General features: G+C 41.1%; 1 protein-coding gene across 3 annotated transcripts in view; it reads right to left on the bottom strand.

The window, feature by feature from the left end:
• PLCH1 (phospholipase C eta 1) overlaps positions 592–15,782 on the bottom strand; it is a 109,314-nt gene continuing 94,123 nt past the window's right edge. The window contains exons 17-22 of one of the 3 annotated variants that reach the window (XM_018048620.1): positions 10,861–10,945; positions 8,775–8,921; positions 8,474–8,553; positions 6,947–7,006; positions 6,152–6,506; positions 592–3,729 (exon numbers count right to left, since the gene is read on the bottom strand). In XM_018048620.1, the coding sequence (XP_017904109.1) occupies positions 1,658–3,729; positions 6,152–6,506; positions 6,947–7,006; positions 8,474–8,553; positions 8,775–8,921; positions 10,861–10,945 (2,799 nt within the window). In that variant the 3' untranslated portion in view covers positions 592–1,657. The remainder of the gene's footprint in view (positions 3,730–6,151; positions 6,507–6,946; positions 7,007–8,473; positions 8,554–8,774; positions 8,922–10,860; positions 10,946–15,782) is intronic. The other 2 variants (XM_018048609.1, XM_018048614.1) reach the window with 2 other exon arrangements.

The following is a 15,782-nucleotide window of genomic DNA, read 5'->3' as shown; positions in this document are numbered from 1 at the left end:
TCAGATCCTGTATGCGATTCCAGAAGCAGGGACTCCATGGAGTCCTGGCTTAGAAGTGAGAAGCAGCTGCAGTGCCAAGAGGTGGTGGCAGGAACTGAAGGTGAGCAGGAGTTGGGTGGGCACCTGGCTGGGATCACCACCATTGAGGTGGTGAAGCACAGGGTCCAGGTTCTGCAGCAGCAGGCTGATGAGAGAAAGCAGGATCCAGCTGCTTTCCTCTCCAGTCTCCCCTCACACTGCAAAGCTTCAGGTGGTCTAATTTGTCAAACACAGCCTCTTGCCGGCATTGAGGCTTACCAATTCCACGCCTGCCATGGGCAGGATTTGGGAAGGATTTTTAAACTTGCAACATCATCACCAAATGCAAAGCAACTCATTACATTTCCATTTCTTCTCAAGTCACCTTGCAAATACGGTCTTAAAAGCAGAGTGAAAACACTCAAGGACATAAAATGCTGCTTAAAACTGTCCCCATAGAAGTGATCTCTTCTACTGCAAAGAGATGAAAAGGCGAGTATTTCCAAGAGCTCTGGGGTCCCTACTCAACAGTCATCACATGAACTTCAGTTTGGGAAAAAAAAAATCACCAAGTGTTTAAAAATCTCCTTTAATTATATTTTCATGAATTCCAAGAACATCATTGCAGTTAACATTACAAAAAAGCAAAGAGGGACATCTGAACATGCAATAAAAAATGGATTCACAGTGAAAATAATGTATGTTGGTACTAAAATAGAGTTACTTGGCTCCCTGAAGGAAAAAGGTTTCTTCTAATTATCTATATTCACTTGGGTTTTAGCATGAGAAAATATTTTTTTTTCTTGAAAGCTTTGGGAAGTTTTCAATTTGTGCTACTGTCATTGTTAGCATCTGCTGGGAGTCCTTCATCCTGAAAGCCATTATTTGCAGCCTATAAGTTAATCAGAAAATTCAAAAATACAACAAAGAGCTTGGCAACTGTGTTCTTGTTACATACAAAGCCATTAGCAAAAATATGTAACAAAATTTATGTAAAACAAACAATTTTGTCCTTATATACAGAAGTTTGCTTTATTCCTCAGATCCTCACACCCGGCTCTAAAATGAGAGGGTATGGTGGTGGGGGAGGGCGGCTACCCATCTCCTCTGAACTCTCCTTCTGGGTGGGGTAGAGAAATCTTGAAAGGTAAGGTAGGTAACGTTTTAAATCTTCTTTTAACTGAGTTATAAAAATGCATCTGAGCTTCTCAATAAAGAAGGAAAACTAGGAAAGATGGTAATGGCTTTAAAATAAAGAATTCATCCCTTTGTCCTTTGTAAAAATCTCTTAGCAGAGAGTAAAAATGACTACATTTGTGACCGTGAGCTGAGAGCACAGAGTAAAGAGCGTCTTGGTGAAACATAGAACCCAAACTGCTGAGAAGTTTCACATCTAGGGCATGCACCTATATGATACCAAAGGAGTTCACACCTCAGGGAGGGAAGATCAGAGGTACACAGGAAATGTCACCCGGGTCTATATACAAATGCAAAAAGAACACACGGAGTCAAAAGGAGGCTGTAATACGAGTTTAAAAATACATCTGAAAATCATCTCAAAGCCAAGGACCATATTTCCTGAAAACTCAGACATTCTACAGAATATCTTATTAACAGCGAAAATGCAGCTTTATGTAATTCACAGTCTCAAAAGAAAATAAATTTCTGGTTTATCATCACTGCTGGGTTCGGTCTGCAGAACAGAATGATGTGAACAGAACCCGTCGGCGTGGCCGGAGCGCAGGGCTGCGCATGCGCCCTCGGGGATCCCACGGCCCTCCATGCTGCCGCCCTTGGCGCTCCGCAGGTAGCCCGCGATGTAGGAGCCGGTGGAGTGCCGGTTCCCTGTGGGCGCCGGCGCACATGGCTTGCTTCGAAGAACCACTCCTCCCACAGTGCTGGGGTTCACACTCTTCTGCCTGTTGGCTTCCTGCTTCTCCTTGGCACGACTGGCAATATTGCGCACTCTGCTCTGACTTCTGGATGACAACTTCCTGACCAAGGCCCTGGGGAATTGATTGGCATCTTGCTTGGAGTACAGCACTTGGCAGCCATCTTCCTGGTCGAAGGACACAAGTTTCCGCAGCTGCTCGGTCAGGGCATCCATAGGCTCTAACGACTTTGTTTTTACAGTCATACCCTTCTTGTCTCTGATGCCAGTGGTAACGAAGCTCTTACTAATACACTGGTACTTGCTTTCAAAATTACAGGCGATGTCCTCTGACGTTAAGTCCCCCAGACTTTTGGATTTGCAAGGACTGGACAGCTTCAGAGCAGAGTGTGTGGACTGCTCTGGGGCAGGGGCATGCAAGTCATGAGCACAAGGTAGGGGCCCGGAGGTCTGGTTCGTTTTTGCATCTGAATTTGAGAAGTGGTTATGCATAAACCCAGCACCCTGATAGGCTAGACGAGAAATATTCTGATTTTTGACATCTTGAGTATTGTTGAATATTTCAGAGACAGAAAGGTGGAGAGTCTCTTTACAGTAGCCATTTCTCAAGCCTCTTTGAAAATGTTCCACTGCATCTGGACTGTATTTCACTTTTAAAGGAGAAGTGAGGTGACTTGTGCCCTCTCTCCTATATTCATAGGTTGTTAGGGACAGATTTTCTGAGTCTCCATCCATTTCTACGAGACTGCTCTCCCCAGAATTTAAACTGAGAGTAGGAGCAGCTGTTCCATCTTCCAGTGTCAAGTCAGTGGAAGTGGCAGGGCTGGGGTTCTTCAGGATTTCCCAGTCTTTTCCATGGGTGGAACTTTCTGGTAACCAGCAGTGAGAAGACCTAGAGGACCGAGGCAGGTTCTTTTCTATGGCCCCAGTCATGGCCTTCCCAGAAAGGTCATCATCTGGTTTAGTTTTAGAGACAGGAGTGGAGATAGTTTCACCAACAGCTGTGTGTATTGAACATTCACAGGTCTCGTGTCCAGAGAATGCAATCTGCTCAGGAGATGAGCACGGGAAGGATGACTTGGGTTTTCCATTGGAAAAGCCAGGCTTGAAGGGCATTTTTAGGTCCATGGTGGGCACAGGAGGATGGCCTGACATCACACTAGGGCTCTGAAGATGAGAAACAACTGTAGGGTTAGCCTGGTCACTGGTCTCATCAAACTGGCCAATCAGTGCCGAGATGGAACTGCCAGGCTCATTCTCATTTGTTAGAGTGACATTGTCAATAAGGTGGGAAATTTCACTCTCCTGGAGAATTGCCGTGGAATGTAAGTCGGGTGCATCAGAACAGAGTGTAGAGACGTCTGACAGAGAAAAGGATGTTGCAGCTCTGCCCTTATCCCAGTTACCTTCCAGCTTCTTAATCTCCAGATTGCTTTGAGAAAGGATGCTTCCTGACAACGTGCTTTTCCCTACCACGAAGCCCCCAGCATTCCCATTTTCCTTGGTTTTCACACCACATAGATCTTTTGATGGGCTAACTGCAGGGTCACAAGCCAAATGCTGCCTTGGAGAGAGGGATCTGCTGAGGCACGGATGTTCCCAGCAATCACTTAACACGTTTGATTTGGTTCTCCCACCCTTTGGACCTGGCACTAACTGTTCTGTGATTGACAAGTTGGTAGTAGAAACAGCAGAGTTCCCTTGGCTGATGTCTTTGTGGATGAGAGCGCTGGAGGAAGAGGATAACTTTTTGTTGAAATTTGGAAAATGCTGGTCTTTTACACTTGCCTTCCCATCTTTTCTGGCATCCTTATCTTCTGCTGAATGAAACAAACAATATTTTAAGTGACATATATCACTTATATAGGACCTGCAAACACTCATGTTTGCCTTAAGACAGACAAATGGAAAATGTAAATCTGTTACATTGTGACAGAATCATGGATTGCATAGATTTGCAACAAAGTGTCTGTGTGATGGATAAATGGTAAAATATATTTATATAGTTTCACTGGAGCCTCCCTTTGAATAGCTATTACATCAGCTAAGGATGTAATATTCATTGTAAAAAAAAATGTCAATGAGTTACCATACTTTTACAGTGAAGATTACCTTAAGTTGTTTCCTATTCAGATTTGTACTACACAGAAGCATGGCAATAAAAACAGAACAAGACAGCTCTGTTAAACAAAGTATTGTGGTACCTGTAAGCAAGATACTGTAAACTTTCAAAGTCATACATGTGCTAGTAAAAAACAAACAAAAAAACCCACAAATCATTTTGAAAAACATTTTGGCAAAAGACTTAATTTGACCAATTAATTTCTAAAACAAATTGGAAGTGCAATAAATGCATTAGAATATCAATATCTGTTGACTTTAAAATGTAAAAATAAAGACTTGGTCACCAATTCTATGCCATTGCTAATATCTAATTTCCCATTGATCATATTTTTTGGAGTTTAAATACATAAATTTCATATTTCACTGTCCCCTAAAAGAGGCAGCAAGATCTTAGGCACAAGAAGGAAAACTTTAAAAAAATACACAATTTAAATTAATTCAGGGTACCTCACTGTTTAGTATAGTGTTAAGACAATATGAGGTGTGCTAATATTCTTAATTACATTATTTTAATAGCATTTTATGCTTTCAGTTATGAAAATTGAAAAAGAATATGCTTAACTTATTAACTATTTTCCTAACTAAAAAAATCCTCATAAAAACTTGATTAACCCAAAAATTATAAGGAAAAATATAAATATTATATGATGTTACCACTCAGATAGACACTGTAAGCTTTTATATTATGTATACAATTCTGTATTCTGAATTTTTTCCACTTAATTTTTCTTCTACATGGTAACTTGAATCATTGCATGGTTATGTATTGCTCTATATTTACAAGTTTTATATTTATATATTACTAAATATATTATGCTCTCTATATATGAATAACTTATATAAAGTTCCTGTTTTTTAAATGCAGGAAAGAGATATCAGCTATTGCTTTCTAACTCACCCAAACAGTATTAGCATCTTAATTGTGGTTTTAACAGGATTAATCATTACCATTTTTTGCCTTATTTCCCTCCCAAAATGGAGTTTATATTTATTTATAGTTTACTTCCCCCAAAGTGGAGTTTTAAAATAAATTTTAAAGTATGTATTTCATCTCTTCTTCAATACTACTCTTAGCAACATTTCAAACATTAAACTCCCCTTTTCTCCTTCAAAGAAGCCATTGAAAAATTGACTTGTCCTCCTATCATATCTGACAACAAAAATCAATAGAAAGTGGTATTCATGAGAAAAGAGGTCACTGAAACTAGACTGCATGATGAAAGAATTTTGCTAAAAGAAACAAGGATCACCTTCTACTATCTGAGGTGATTCTGATTTAATTAAAACTTATACATTGCAGAGACATCAAATGCATACAGTTTTGGCACTTGAATTATCTAAAATAGGGTGAGAGAGGAGCCACTGATACAAGGACAGAGCTCTTCGGGACCGTGTAAAACAGATACCACTCGTTATCAAGTTCTCGATATGAGTGAACCATTATGCTCAAATTAGAGGAAAAGATAGGTAACACCTGGCCCCTGTGCCTGAGGCGTTTACAACTGGACAGGAGCTACAAACATGCTTCCTTCCCTGCCCACATCCAGGGGAGGGAAACAGGCCACAGGAAAACATCAAATAAGCTCCCTTTTGAGGAAGCAGAGATTTCTCAAGTGAAGAAAGTGGCTTACTTTAACAGCTGGCGTTTCCTCTTTCTCCATAAACATTTCCAATTGTGGAAACATGTTGCATAGTGAGAAAGAAATACAACAAAACTACACCTCAGAAAAGTCAATATAATTCTATTCCTCCTCAGATAGTCAGTAACTATGGTACCCACTAAGAAAACCATGCTCTCTGCTCATATTTTGCCGGTTTCAGCACCCCTCTGTTGTACCTCATAGACCCATACGCTCTCCACCATCACCTCTGGCCCCTCACTGTCAACTTCAGATGCCAATGTTATTTTGAGGCTGTAGGTGACTAGGAAATTGCTCTTCCAGCACCCTCTCGCCAAAGTTTAAAATCTGGTCTAAAAGGTAACACTGTAATGTAATTACCTATTTTTCAGAATATTTTACTTTGCCTACAAAATGCCAGCCATGTGATCGTGGTAATTAGGGACACCAAAATGTGCCTTAAAATGGTGTATTCTCAGAGAAACTTAAAGCATCTTACCCTGAGAGTTTTCCTTTCCTTCAGTGTCTTTTGCGGTTTCGGATACAGGCAGCGACAAAGCCCCAAGAAGACTTCTGTCAACAGGCATAGAGACAGGGCGTGCTTGCAAACTCCGCGTGGTCCTTCTCAGGACCCCATCTTGATCTCTTGCAGCCTCAGAAACAGAATCCTTCATCTCTACCATTTCTTGGAAGCCCATTTTGCTCTTTTTTCTGCCTTTGGCCGGAGCGCTGGCTGTGCGTCGCAGAATCTTGTCTCCAATCGATCGCTTCCGAATGTAATGGCAAGTGTTTTCGGAAGAATTGTGTCTGGGATTCTTATTGAACAGCCCCTTCAAACCTTGGAGCTGTCTGTTCTGAAGACACAAAAGGACCAAGCAGAAGTTAAGCAAACACCACTGTGTCAACCGCTTGCCTCTCAAGTAACAGCTGCATGAAAAATGGATAGAAAACGAAATCTCACAGCCACTGAAGAATATTCAAATCAAGAAAACGGCAGCACACAGCACGCTTGCACTACGTCATGCATGTCTCATCAACCTGACTTTGGGAGGAAGGCAGCCTCCCATTTTCACAATCAAGCTTGCCCACAAGTTTCCTGCCCAAAGAAGGTAGGACAAGGTGGTAGGAAGAGTGTCCACAGTGAACAGACTGTTATGAACTTGAGCCGCCTTAAAGCAACAGACGCAAGTTTCAAAGTGGTAAGCAGGACGATGGAGCGATGTGAGAGAGCATGCCGCCATGACCACTGATAGAAACGCGCCAGCCAGAACCAAACACCATGCTGAGAAACTACCTTTGTAGCTCCTAGAAAGTGCAATATAGTGTAACTGGGGTTGAGTATTAAAGGGCTCCACTGCAAGGGGGGAGAAAAGCACAACAAAACACAATTGGGCCTCATTCAAGAAGGTTGCACAAGTGAAACCAGAAGATGATACAACACATATGCTCTGTAAACCCTTTCTCCCACTTTGAATTTTTAGTTGCAGGTGTCATTCATTGCTCAGTTCACTACCACCACATTGGGGTTTATGCATCTCAACCCAAACACACCTTGAAGGGAATAAATGACTTACGCTATACGTGGACATTTACTTAGGAGAGAGAACACAAGCCCTACAGAACACATTTTCTTTCCTGTTATTTCTGGCTCAAGTTTTAAACAAATTCTGAATTTTTTAATTTCCTTCAAGCATGTGAAATGCTAGAGATGCTGCTTAGGTCACCTGGGATTCCTAAGAAATTCAAGAATCACTTTTGGATAATTTACATTTGTGTATGTTTAGGCCAGAGGAGAGATCTCAGCAAGCAGCATAATCTAGGACTGAACACAAGACATAAAACTTTACCACTCTTAGAAATTAGGATGCTCACCCCTCCCAACTGACGGATGTGAGAATAAACACACACTTCCTATTTCCAGGGCAAATTGGTCCATTCCCTACCAGTCAGATTGTAGTCTTTTTAATATTAATATTAGCTGACATTTCTGAGCATTTAGTATGTGCCAGGAAGCTTCTTAAAGTATTTGTTTATGAAGTAAGTACAGATAAGGAAGCAGAAGCACAGAGAATGTATAAACCTCTGGAGGAGGAGCCCCAGACTATGCTGACCTTCTGATAAAGAGCACTGGACACTCCTGGGCCCAAGCCCCTCCAAATCACACCTAGTCCTGAAAATTGTTCCGGTCACTAAATCCCCAGTGACTTGGCATTACCAGACGAGAGCCTATTGATATGTAAACCTCAAGTGAGCCCCGCAGTGAAGAAACTGTCATTGGGAGAGAGCCAGAAGACACTGGTATGGTCTCTTCCTTTTAAGTTTAGTGGGTGGCTTTTAATTCATTCATGATTTTTAGGTTTCCAGTTAAATACATGACGCTTGAATGAATGCATCCTGCCTAGAACTGGCTGGGATCACAGCCCAGTTAGTACAGGTAATTCAAACATCTGAGACTCCATTTCCAACTGCAGCCAGCTGAGTCTTTTTTAAGGATTATAATAAAATTCAAACATGTAACTCCAGCTTTCCTGTTTTAGTCAAATGATTGCCTGAGAGAGTAATAGTTTTCTCAGTTCTGTTAAGCCCAGCAAGGGCCACTGGGTGGAGGGGACATGTACACACCCCTAAACAGAGGAAGGAGCACATGAATGAGGACCTCAGGGCAGGAGAGCACATGGAGCATGGCGCGGGCTGGCCTTCCTAGAGTTTCCTGTCAAAAAATTTTGTTGAAGTTTACATTCCTTTTATGCAATGAATTAAAAACTTTGTTAGGGACCATATTATTGTTGCATGTGACTTTAAGCCCTGTGATCATTCTCACCTTTCCATAGATTTCATTGATTGTTATGTGGACAAATAGAGATGCTTCTGTCAGTCCTTCCAAGTAGACATGCCGGTAGCCTGATAAAAGAGAAGTAGTTACCTTTTAGTTGAAGTCATGTTTGACTTTTCCATGGGTGAAATAGAATTAAATACCTGACTTGACAATAGTTATATTAACACTCACATCATCATATAACACATACTTTATATATCATATATGCCATGTATCATGTATATTGCATATCACATCTTCCAAAGAACAAGGAATGGTCTAGAGAGAAAAGTTCGGCCAGAATTACCAGGCACCAAGCTGCTGAAGGTCACAGTTCTTTGCCCAACAAAGTCTCGTCCAATTGGATCATGATCCCACACGAGGAACCGGACCAAAGCTATTTCTGGCATGTGTACTGTAAATGTCAGGGTTTCTTCCCATACAGGGTTAAATCCTGAGAGAAATAGGAAAAGACAAACTGAAAAAGCAAAAGGGGTTGGCTAAAAATGATTTAGCGGCAACATCTGCAAAGCAGACAGTGAAAATTGCTTGCAATGGTTATTAAACTGGTGAAGACAACAGAGCCACCCCAGGATGCCTTACTGAAATAAACCCTTGGAACTTACCCCCATTGCTAGAAAATAATTGGTAATAAAATTGCCTGTAAATTATTACATCAATTCTAATAATCCTTGAAGCAAAACTGCATTGTAGAGAAGGCTCTTCTAGGCAATATTTAAAATGTTTCAGTAAGCTCAAAAAGTATCTATAGTAGTGAGCTAAGAATAATGTTTTAGCGAAAACAATAAAGAATGATTCCTCTCCCCCACCCCTACCTCACCCCAATAAAGCGGTGCTTCTCACCCACTAAAACATTTGCTGTTATCATCACCAGCAAGCATTCTGTAAGGTTTCAGTGTTATTGTACAAATGTTGTTGTCACTGTTTAATTTTTCAGTTGTGTCCAACTCTTTCGTGACCCTGTAGACTGTAGCCCACAGGCTCCTCTGTCCATGGGATTTCTCAGACAAGAATACTGGAGTAGTTGCCATCTCCTTCTCCAGGGGATCGTCCCAACCGAGGGATTGAACCCGTGTCTCCTGCATTGCAGGCAGATTCTTTGCCGCTAAGCCACCAAGGAAGACCCACTGTACATATACTATCCTATTTAATTCTTATGGCAATCCTCTAAGTGTGGTAGGGCAGAGGTTCTTTCCCTAATTAATGAAAAAATATATATTACTGACTTTGAAAAATATGTAACTCTTAAAAAAATATACAAGTACCCATGCTCATTTTTAACACAGGAAATATAATGCTCATGTTATAGTTGAGAAAACAGATATTCAGAGAAAATAATGTGCCTAAAGTCATACAACTAGTGACAAAACCAAGTGAGATGAGGCACTGTTGACTCCCAGTGGCATCTCATGAAGCAAGACCTTAATACAAGAAAGATGATATATTTTCATAGGTACTGAAAACAAACAGGAAAAGCATATAATTTCACTCAAATTCTATAAGCCAAAAACATTCATTTCTTGGCAAAATTCTCTCAGATAAATTAATCAAATAGATAAAAAGTCAAGTACTCTATAAGTTTGTTTTTCTTTTCTAAAACTGAAAATTAGTGATATTAAACATATGTATCAAGGAGGAATCAGCCACTTAACCCTAATGCCTTAGTTAATGAAATAATTATGGACAATCATTGAGATGTCCCTCCTGAACAAGAGAAAGCATACTTTTTGTTGATTTAGTGATGACATCTCAATTACTTCTGAGACTAAAAATATTCATTGAGCACAGGTAGGAAAATTCAGTATGGGAACCTTACTTACTTTAAGCATGTTGTTTCCTATGTAACAAGTTTCTGCTACTCTGGAATGCTCAAATCCCTTTCTTTAAACTCCTCTGAAAGCCTGTCTCAGTTCAGGTCAGTCACTCAGTCATGTCCAACTCTTTGTGACCCCATGAATCACAGCATCCCAGGCCTCCCTGTCCATCACCAACTCCCAGAATTTACTCAAACTCATGTCCATCGAGTCGGTGATGCCATCCAGCCATCTCATCTTCTGTCGCCCCCTTCTCCTCCTGTCCCCAATCCCTCCCAGCATCAGGGTCTTTCCAATGAGTCAAGTCTTCGCATGAGGTGGCCAAAGTATTGGAGTTTCAGCTTCAGCATCAGTCTCGCCAATAAACCTCTAGACTTTCTCTTTCTACCCCTTCTCTAGGTGGTCTTCCCAATGCAGGGATCGAACCCAGGTCTCCCACATTGCAGGCAGATTCCTTATCGTCTGAGCCACCAGGGAAGCCCACACAGACACGTTTTTCCTTTTCGGTGCAAATTCTACCTCTAAAGCATCTTTATTAAAAGTGAACAGAGATCTTACCATTGTCATCTACCACACGAGTTTGATCTTTAGAACAATCTACCGGCAATCCAATAATTTCAACTTCAACAAAAGGATCGATGATCTATAAAAAGATTAAAAGCGTTAGTTATTACCACTGATACACTTCTACACATATGTTAATTGAAGAATATTAGCCAAAAAGTCATATATCAACAGCAATCCACTTAGGTCCTTACTAAGAAAGAGAAATTGTATCAGGCGCAACAGAGTCAGATATGAGGCATGAAAGAAAAAAGATTACATTGTTATTTACCAATATCTACTAATGCTACACAAACTTTATCCAATGAATCTATGACTCTAGTTGAGGTTATGTACCCAATAAAAATGAGAGCTTCTGTCTATGCAAAAATGCTCAGAGCAGGCGAATTCATAATAGCCACACACTGGAAACAAACTAAATGTCCATAATGAGTTGGATGGATAAATGGTGGAATATTCATTTAATAAAATTACACAACAATGAAAAGATAACAAAGTTCTCTACATAACCAAAATGTGGAACAAGTCATAAAAGGATATATATATATATATATATTTACATATATAAGTGAAAAAGAACTAAAGAGCCTCTTGATGAAAGTGAAAGAGGAGAGTGAAAAAGTTGGCCTAAAGCTCAACATTCAGAAAACTAAGATCATGGCATCCAGTCCCATCACTTCATGGTAAATAGATGGGGAAACAGTGGAAACAGTGGCTGACTTTATTTTGGGGGGCTCCAAAATCACTGCAGATGGTGATTGCAGACATGAAATTTAAAGACGCTTACTTCTTGGAAGGAAAGTTATGATCAAACTAGACAGCACATTAAAAAGCAGAGACATTACTTTGTCAACAAAGGTCCATCTAGTCAAGGCTATGGTTTTTCCAGTAGTCAGGTATGGATGTGAGAGTTGGATTATAAAGAAAGCTGAGCGCCAAAGAATTGATGCTTTGAACTCTGGTGTTGGAGAAGACTCTTGAGAGGCCCTTGGACTGCAATGAGATCCAACCAGTCCATCCTAAAGGAGATCAGTCCTGGGTGTTCATTGGAAGGACTGATGTTGAAGCTGAATTTCCAATATTTTGGCCACCTCATGCGAAGAGCTGACTCATTTGAAAAGACCTTAATGTTGGAAAAGACTGAGGGCAGGAGGAGAAGGTGATGACAGAGGATGAGATGGTTGGATGGCCTCACTGACTCAGTGGACATGGGTCTGGGTAGACTCCGATAGTTGGTGATGGACAGGGAGGCCTGGCATGCTGTGGTTCATGGGGTCAGAAAGAATCTTGACACGACTGTGTGACTGAATTGAACTGATGTATATTTAAGAGTCTATTTACATATATGTCAGAGTCTATTTACATAATGTTTAAGCACAGACTAAATCAATCTATTGTGATTAGGCTGGTATTTGATGGAAGGAGCGGAGGCTTAGGAGTAGATATTGACTGGGAAGGTATATGGAAGTCTTCTGGGGGTGCTGGATATGTTCTATCTTGATCTGGGTACATAATAATTAATCACTTTATCCACACTTGACTTGTGCAATTTAACATAGTTCAATCAATTGAGTACTATGATGCAAAGTTTAAAGTATTTAAAAAGGTGATAAATATGAGGGAATTCCCTTGCGGTCCAGTGGTTCCACTGCAGGGAACTAAGATCCCATATGCTGGGTATGGCCAAAAAAACCTTTACCTCCCCCACATCCCTGTCCTCTGAGGGAGGAATCTTCCTTTGTTGGCCGTTTGTAAGCTCTCTTTTGTCATTCCAGTACTGGATAAGGAGCAATGAAGGAATAAAATCCTAAAGGACCCAGAAAGGAGGGAGTTACTAACTCTGGGAAAATACTGTTTTAGGACTTTGGAGAGTAAGATGAATACGGTTTGGGAAGGGGAGTGTCAAGGAATATAAGATAGAGGTCTGATGGAAAAACACTTTGAGACAAGTGGATAGACATATTTTTGGTTTACTAAATAAGTCAGCTAAAGTTTACACATTTTGAATTAATTCTTTGCAAACAGAAGTTGTTCCTTAGAATAGAACCATATGGTAAAACTGTACCATTGGAGGTCTTGGATTTGGGGGCAGCTAATAAATATGACCATTTAAGTACTGCATTTCGGACTCTCTTGTTGACCATGATGGCTACTCCATTAGGAGACAGGGATCAAGACCATCCTCAAGAAAAAGAAATGCAGAAAAGCAAAATAGCTGTCTGAGGAGGCCTTACAAATAGTTGTGAAAAGAAGAGAAGCAAAAAGCAAAAGAGAAAAGGAAAGATATAAGCATCTGAATGCAGAGTTCCAAAGAATAGCAAAAAGAGATAAGAAAGACTTCCTCAGCAACCAATGCAAAGAAAGAGAGGAAAACAACAGAATGGGAAAGACTAGAGATATCTTCAAGAATTTTAGAGATACCAAGGGAACATTTCATGCAAAGATGGACTCAATAAAGGACAGAAATGGTATGGACCTAACAGAAGCAGAAGATATAAAGAAGTGGCAAGAATACACAGAAGACTGTACAAAAAAGATCTTCATGACCCAGATAATCACGATGGTATGATCACTCACCTAGAGCCAGACATCCTGTAATGTGAAGTCAAGTGAGCCTTAGAAAGCATCACTACGAACAAAGCTAGTGGAGGTGATGGAATTCCAGTTGAGCTTTTTCAAATCCTGAAAGATGATGCTGTCAAAGTGCTGCACCCAATATGCCAGCAAATTTGGAAAACTCAGCAGTGGCCACAGGACTGGAAAAGGTCAGTTTTCATTCCAATTCCAAAGAAAGGCAATGCCAAAGAATGCTCAAACTACTGCACAATTGCACTCATCTCACATGCTAGTAATGCTCAAAGTTCTCCAAACCAGGCTTCAGCAATACGTGAACCATGAACTTCCAGATGTTCAAGCTGGTTTTAGAAAAGGCAGAGGAACCAGAGATCAAATTGCCAACATCTGCTGGATCATGGAAAAAGCAAGAGACTTCCAGAAAACCATCTACTTCTGCTTTATTGACTATGCCAAACCCTTTGACTCTGTGGATCACAATAAACTGTGGAAAATTCTGAAAGAGATGGGAATACCAGACCACCTGACCTGCGTCTTGAGAAACCTATATGCAGGTCAGGAAGCAACAGTTAGAACTGGACATGGAACAACAGACTGGTTCCAAACAGGAAAAGGAGTATGTCAAGGCTGTATATTGTCACCCTGCTTATTTAACTTCTATGCAGAGTACATCATGAGAAACGCTGGACTGAATGAAGAACAAGCTGGAATCATGATTGCCGGGAGAAATATCAATCACCTCAGATATGCAGATGACACCACCCTTATGGCAGAAAGTGAAGAGGAACTAAAGAGCCTCTTGATGAAAGTGAAAGAGGAGAGTGAAAAAGTTAGCCTAAAGCTCAACATCCAGAAAAATAAGGTCATGGCATCTGGTCCCATCAGTTCAGTTCAGTCGCTCAGTCATGTCCGACTCTTTGCAACCCCATGAATCGCAGCATGCCAGGCCTGCCTGTCCATCACCAACTCCCGGAGTTTACTCAAACTCATGTCCAACAAGTCGGTGATGCATCCAGCCATCTCATCCTCTGTCGTCCCCTTCTCCTCCTGCCCACAGTCCCTCCCAGCATCAGAGTCTTTTCCAATGAGTCAACTCTTCTCATGAGGTGGCCAAAGTACTGGAGTTTCAGCTTTAGCATCATTCCTTCCCAAAGAACACCCAGGACTGATCTCCTTTTGAATGGATTGGTTGGATATCTTTGCAGTCCAAGGGACTCTCAAGAGTCTTCTCCAACACCACAGTTCAAAAGCATCAATTCTTTGGCACTCAGCTTTCTTCACAGTCCAACTCTCACATACATACATGACCACTGGAAAAACCATAGCCTTGACTAGATGGACCTTTGTTGGCAAAGTAATGTCTCTGCTTTTGAATATGCTATCTAGGTTGGTCATAACTTTCCTTCCAAGGGGTAGCTGTCTCTTAATTTCATGGCTGCAATCAGCATCTGCAGTGATTTTGGAACCCCCCAAAATAAAGTCTGACACTGTTTCCACTGTTTCCCCATCTATTTCCCATGAAGTGATGGGACCAGTTATCTAAGTTTTCTGAATGTTGACCCTTAAGGGCAAATTTTTCACTCTTCTCTTTCACTTTCATCAAGAGGCTTTTTAGTTCCTCTTCACTTTCTGCCGTAAAGGTGGTATCATCTGCCTATCTGCGGTTATTGATATTTCTCCAGGCAATCTTGATTCTAGCTTGTGCTTCTTCCAGCCCAGCATTTCTCATGATGTACTCTGCATAAATAAGCAGGGTTCATGGCAAATAGATGAGGAAACAGTGGAAACAGTGTCAGACTTTATTTTGGGGGGCTCCAAAATCAATGGAGATGGTGACTGCAGCCATGAAATTAAAAGACACTTGCTCCTTGGAAGAAAAGTTATGACCAACCTAGATAGCATACTCAAAAGCAGAGACATTACTTTGCCAACAAAGGTCCATCTAGTCAAGGCTATGGTTTTTCCAGTGGTCATGTATGGATGTGAGAGTGCTGAGTGCCGAAGAACTGATGCTTTTGAACTGCGGTGTTGGAGAAGACTCTTGAGAGTCCCTTGAACTGCAAGGAGATCCAACCAGTCCATCCTAAAGGAGATCAGTCCTGGGTGTTCATTGGAAGGACTGATGCTGAAGCTGAAACTCTAATACTTTGGCCACCTCATGAGAAGAGTTGACTCATTGGAAAAGACCCTGATGCTGGCAGGGATTGTGGGCAGGAGGAGACGGGGACGACAGAGGATGAGACAGCTGGATGGCATCACCGACTTGATGGACATGAGTCTGAGTAAACTCCGGGAGTTGGTGATGGACAGGGAGGCCTGGCGTGCTGCGATTCATGGAGTCA

This window comes from Capra hircus, chromosome 1 (genome assembly GCF_001704415.2).
Source record: "Capra hircus breed San Clemente chromosome 1, ASM170441v1, whole genome shotgun sequence".
NCBI classification, from domain to species: domain Eukaryota; kingdom Metazoa; phylum Chordata; class Mammalia; order Artiodactyla; family Bovidae; genus Capra; species Capra hircus.
This window is presented reverse-complemented; position numbering and strand designations above follow the sequence as displayed.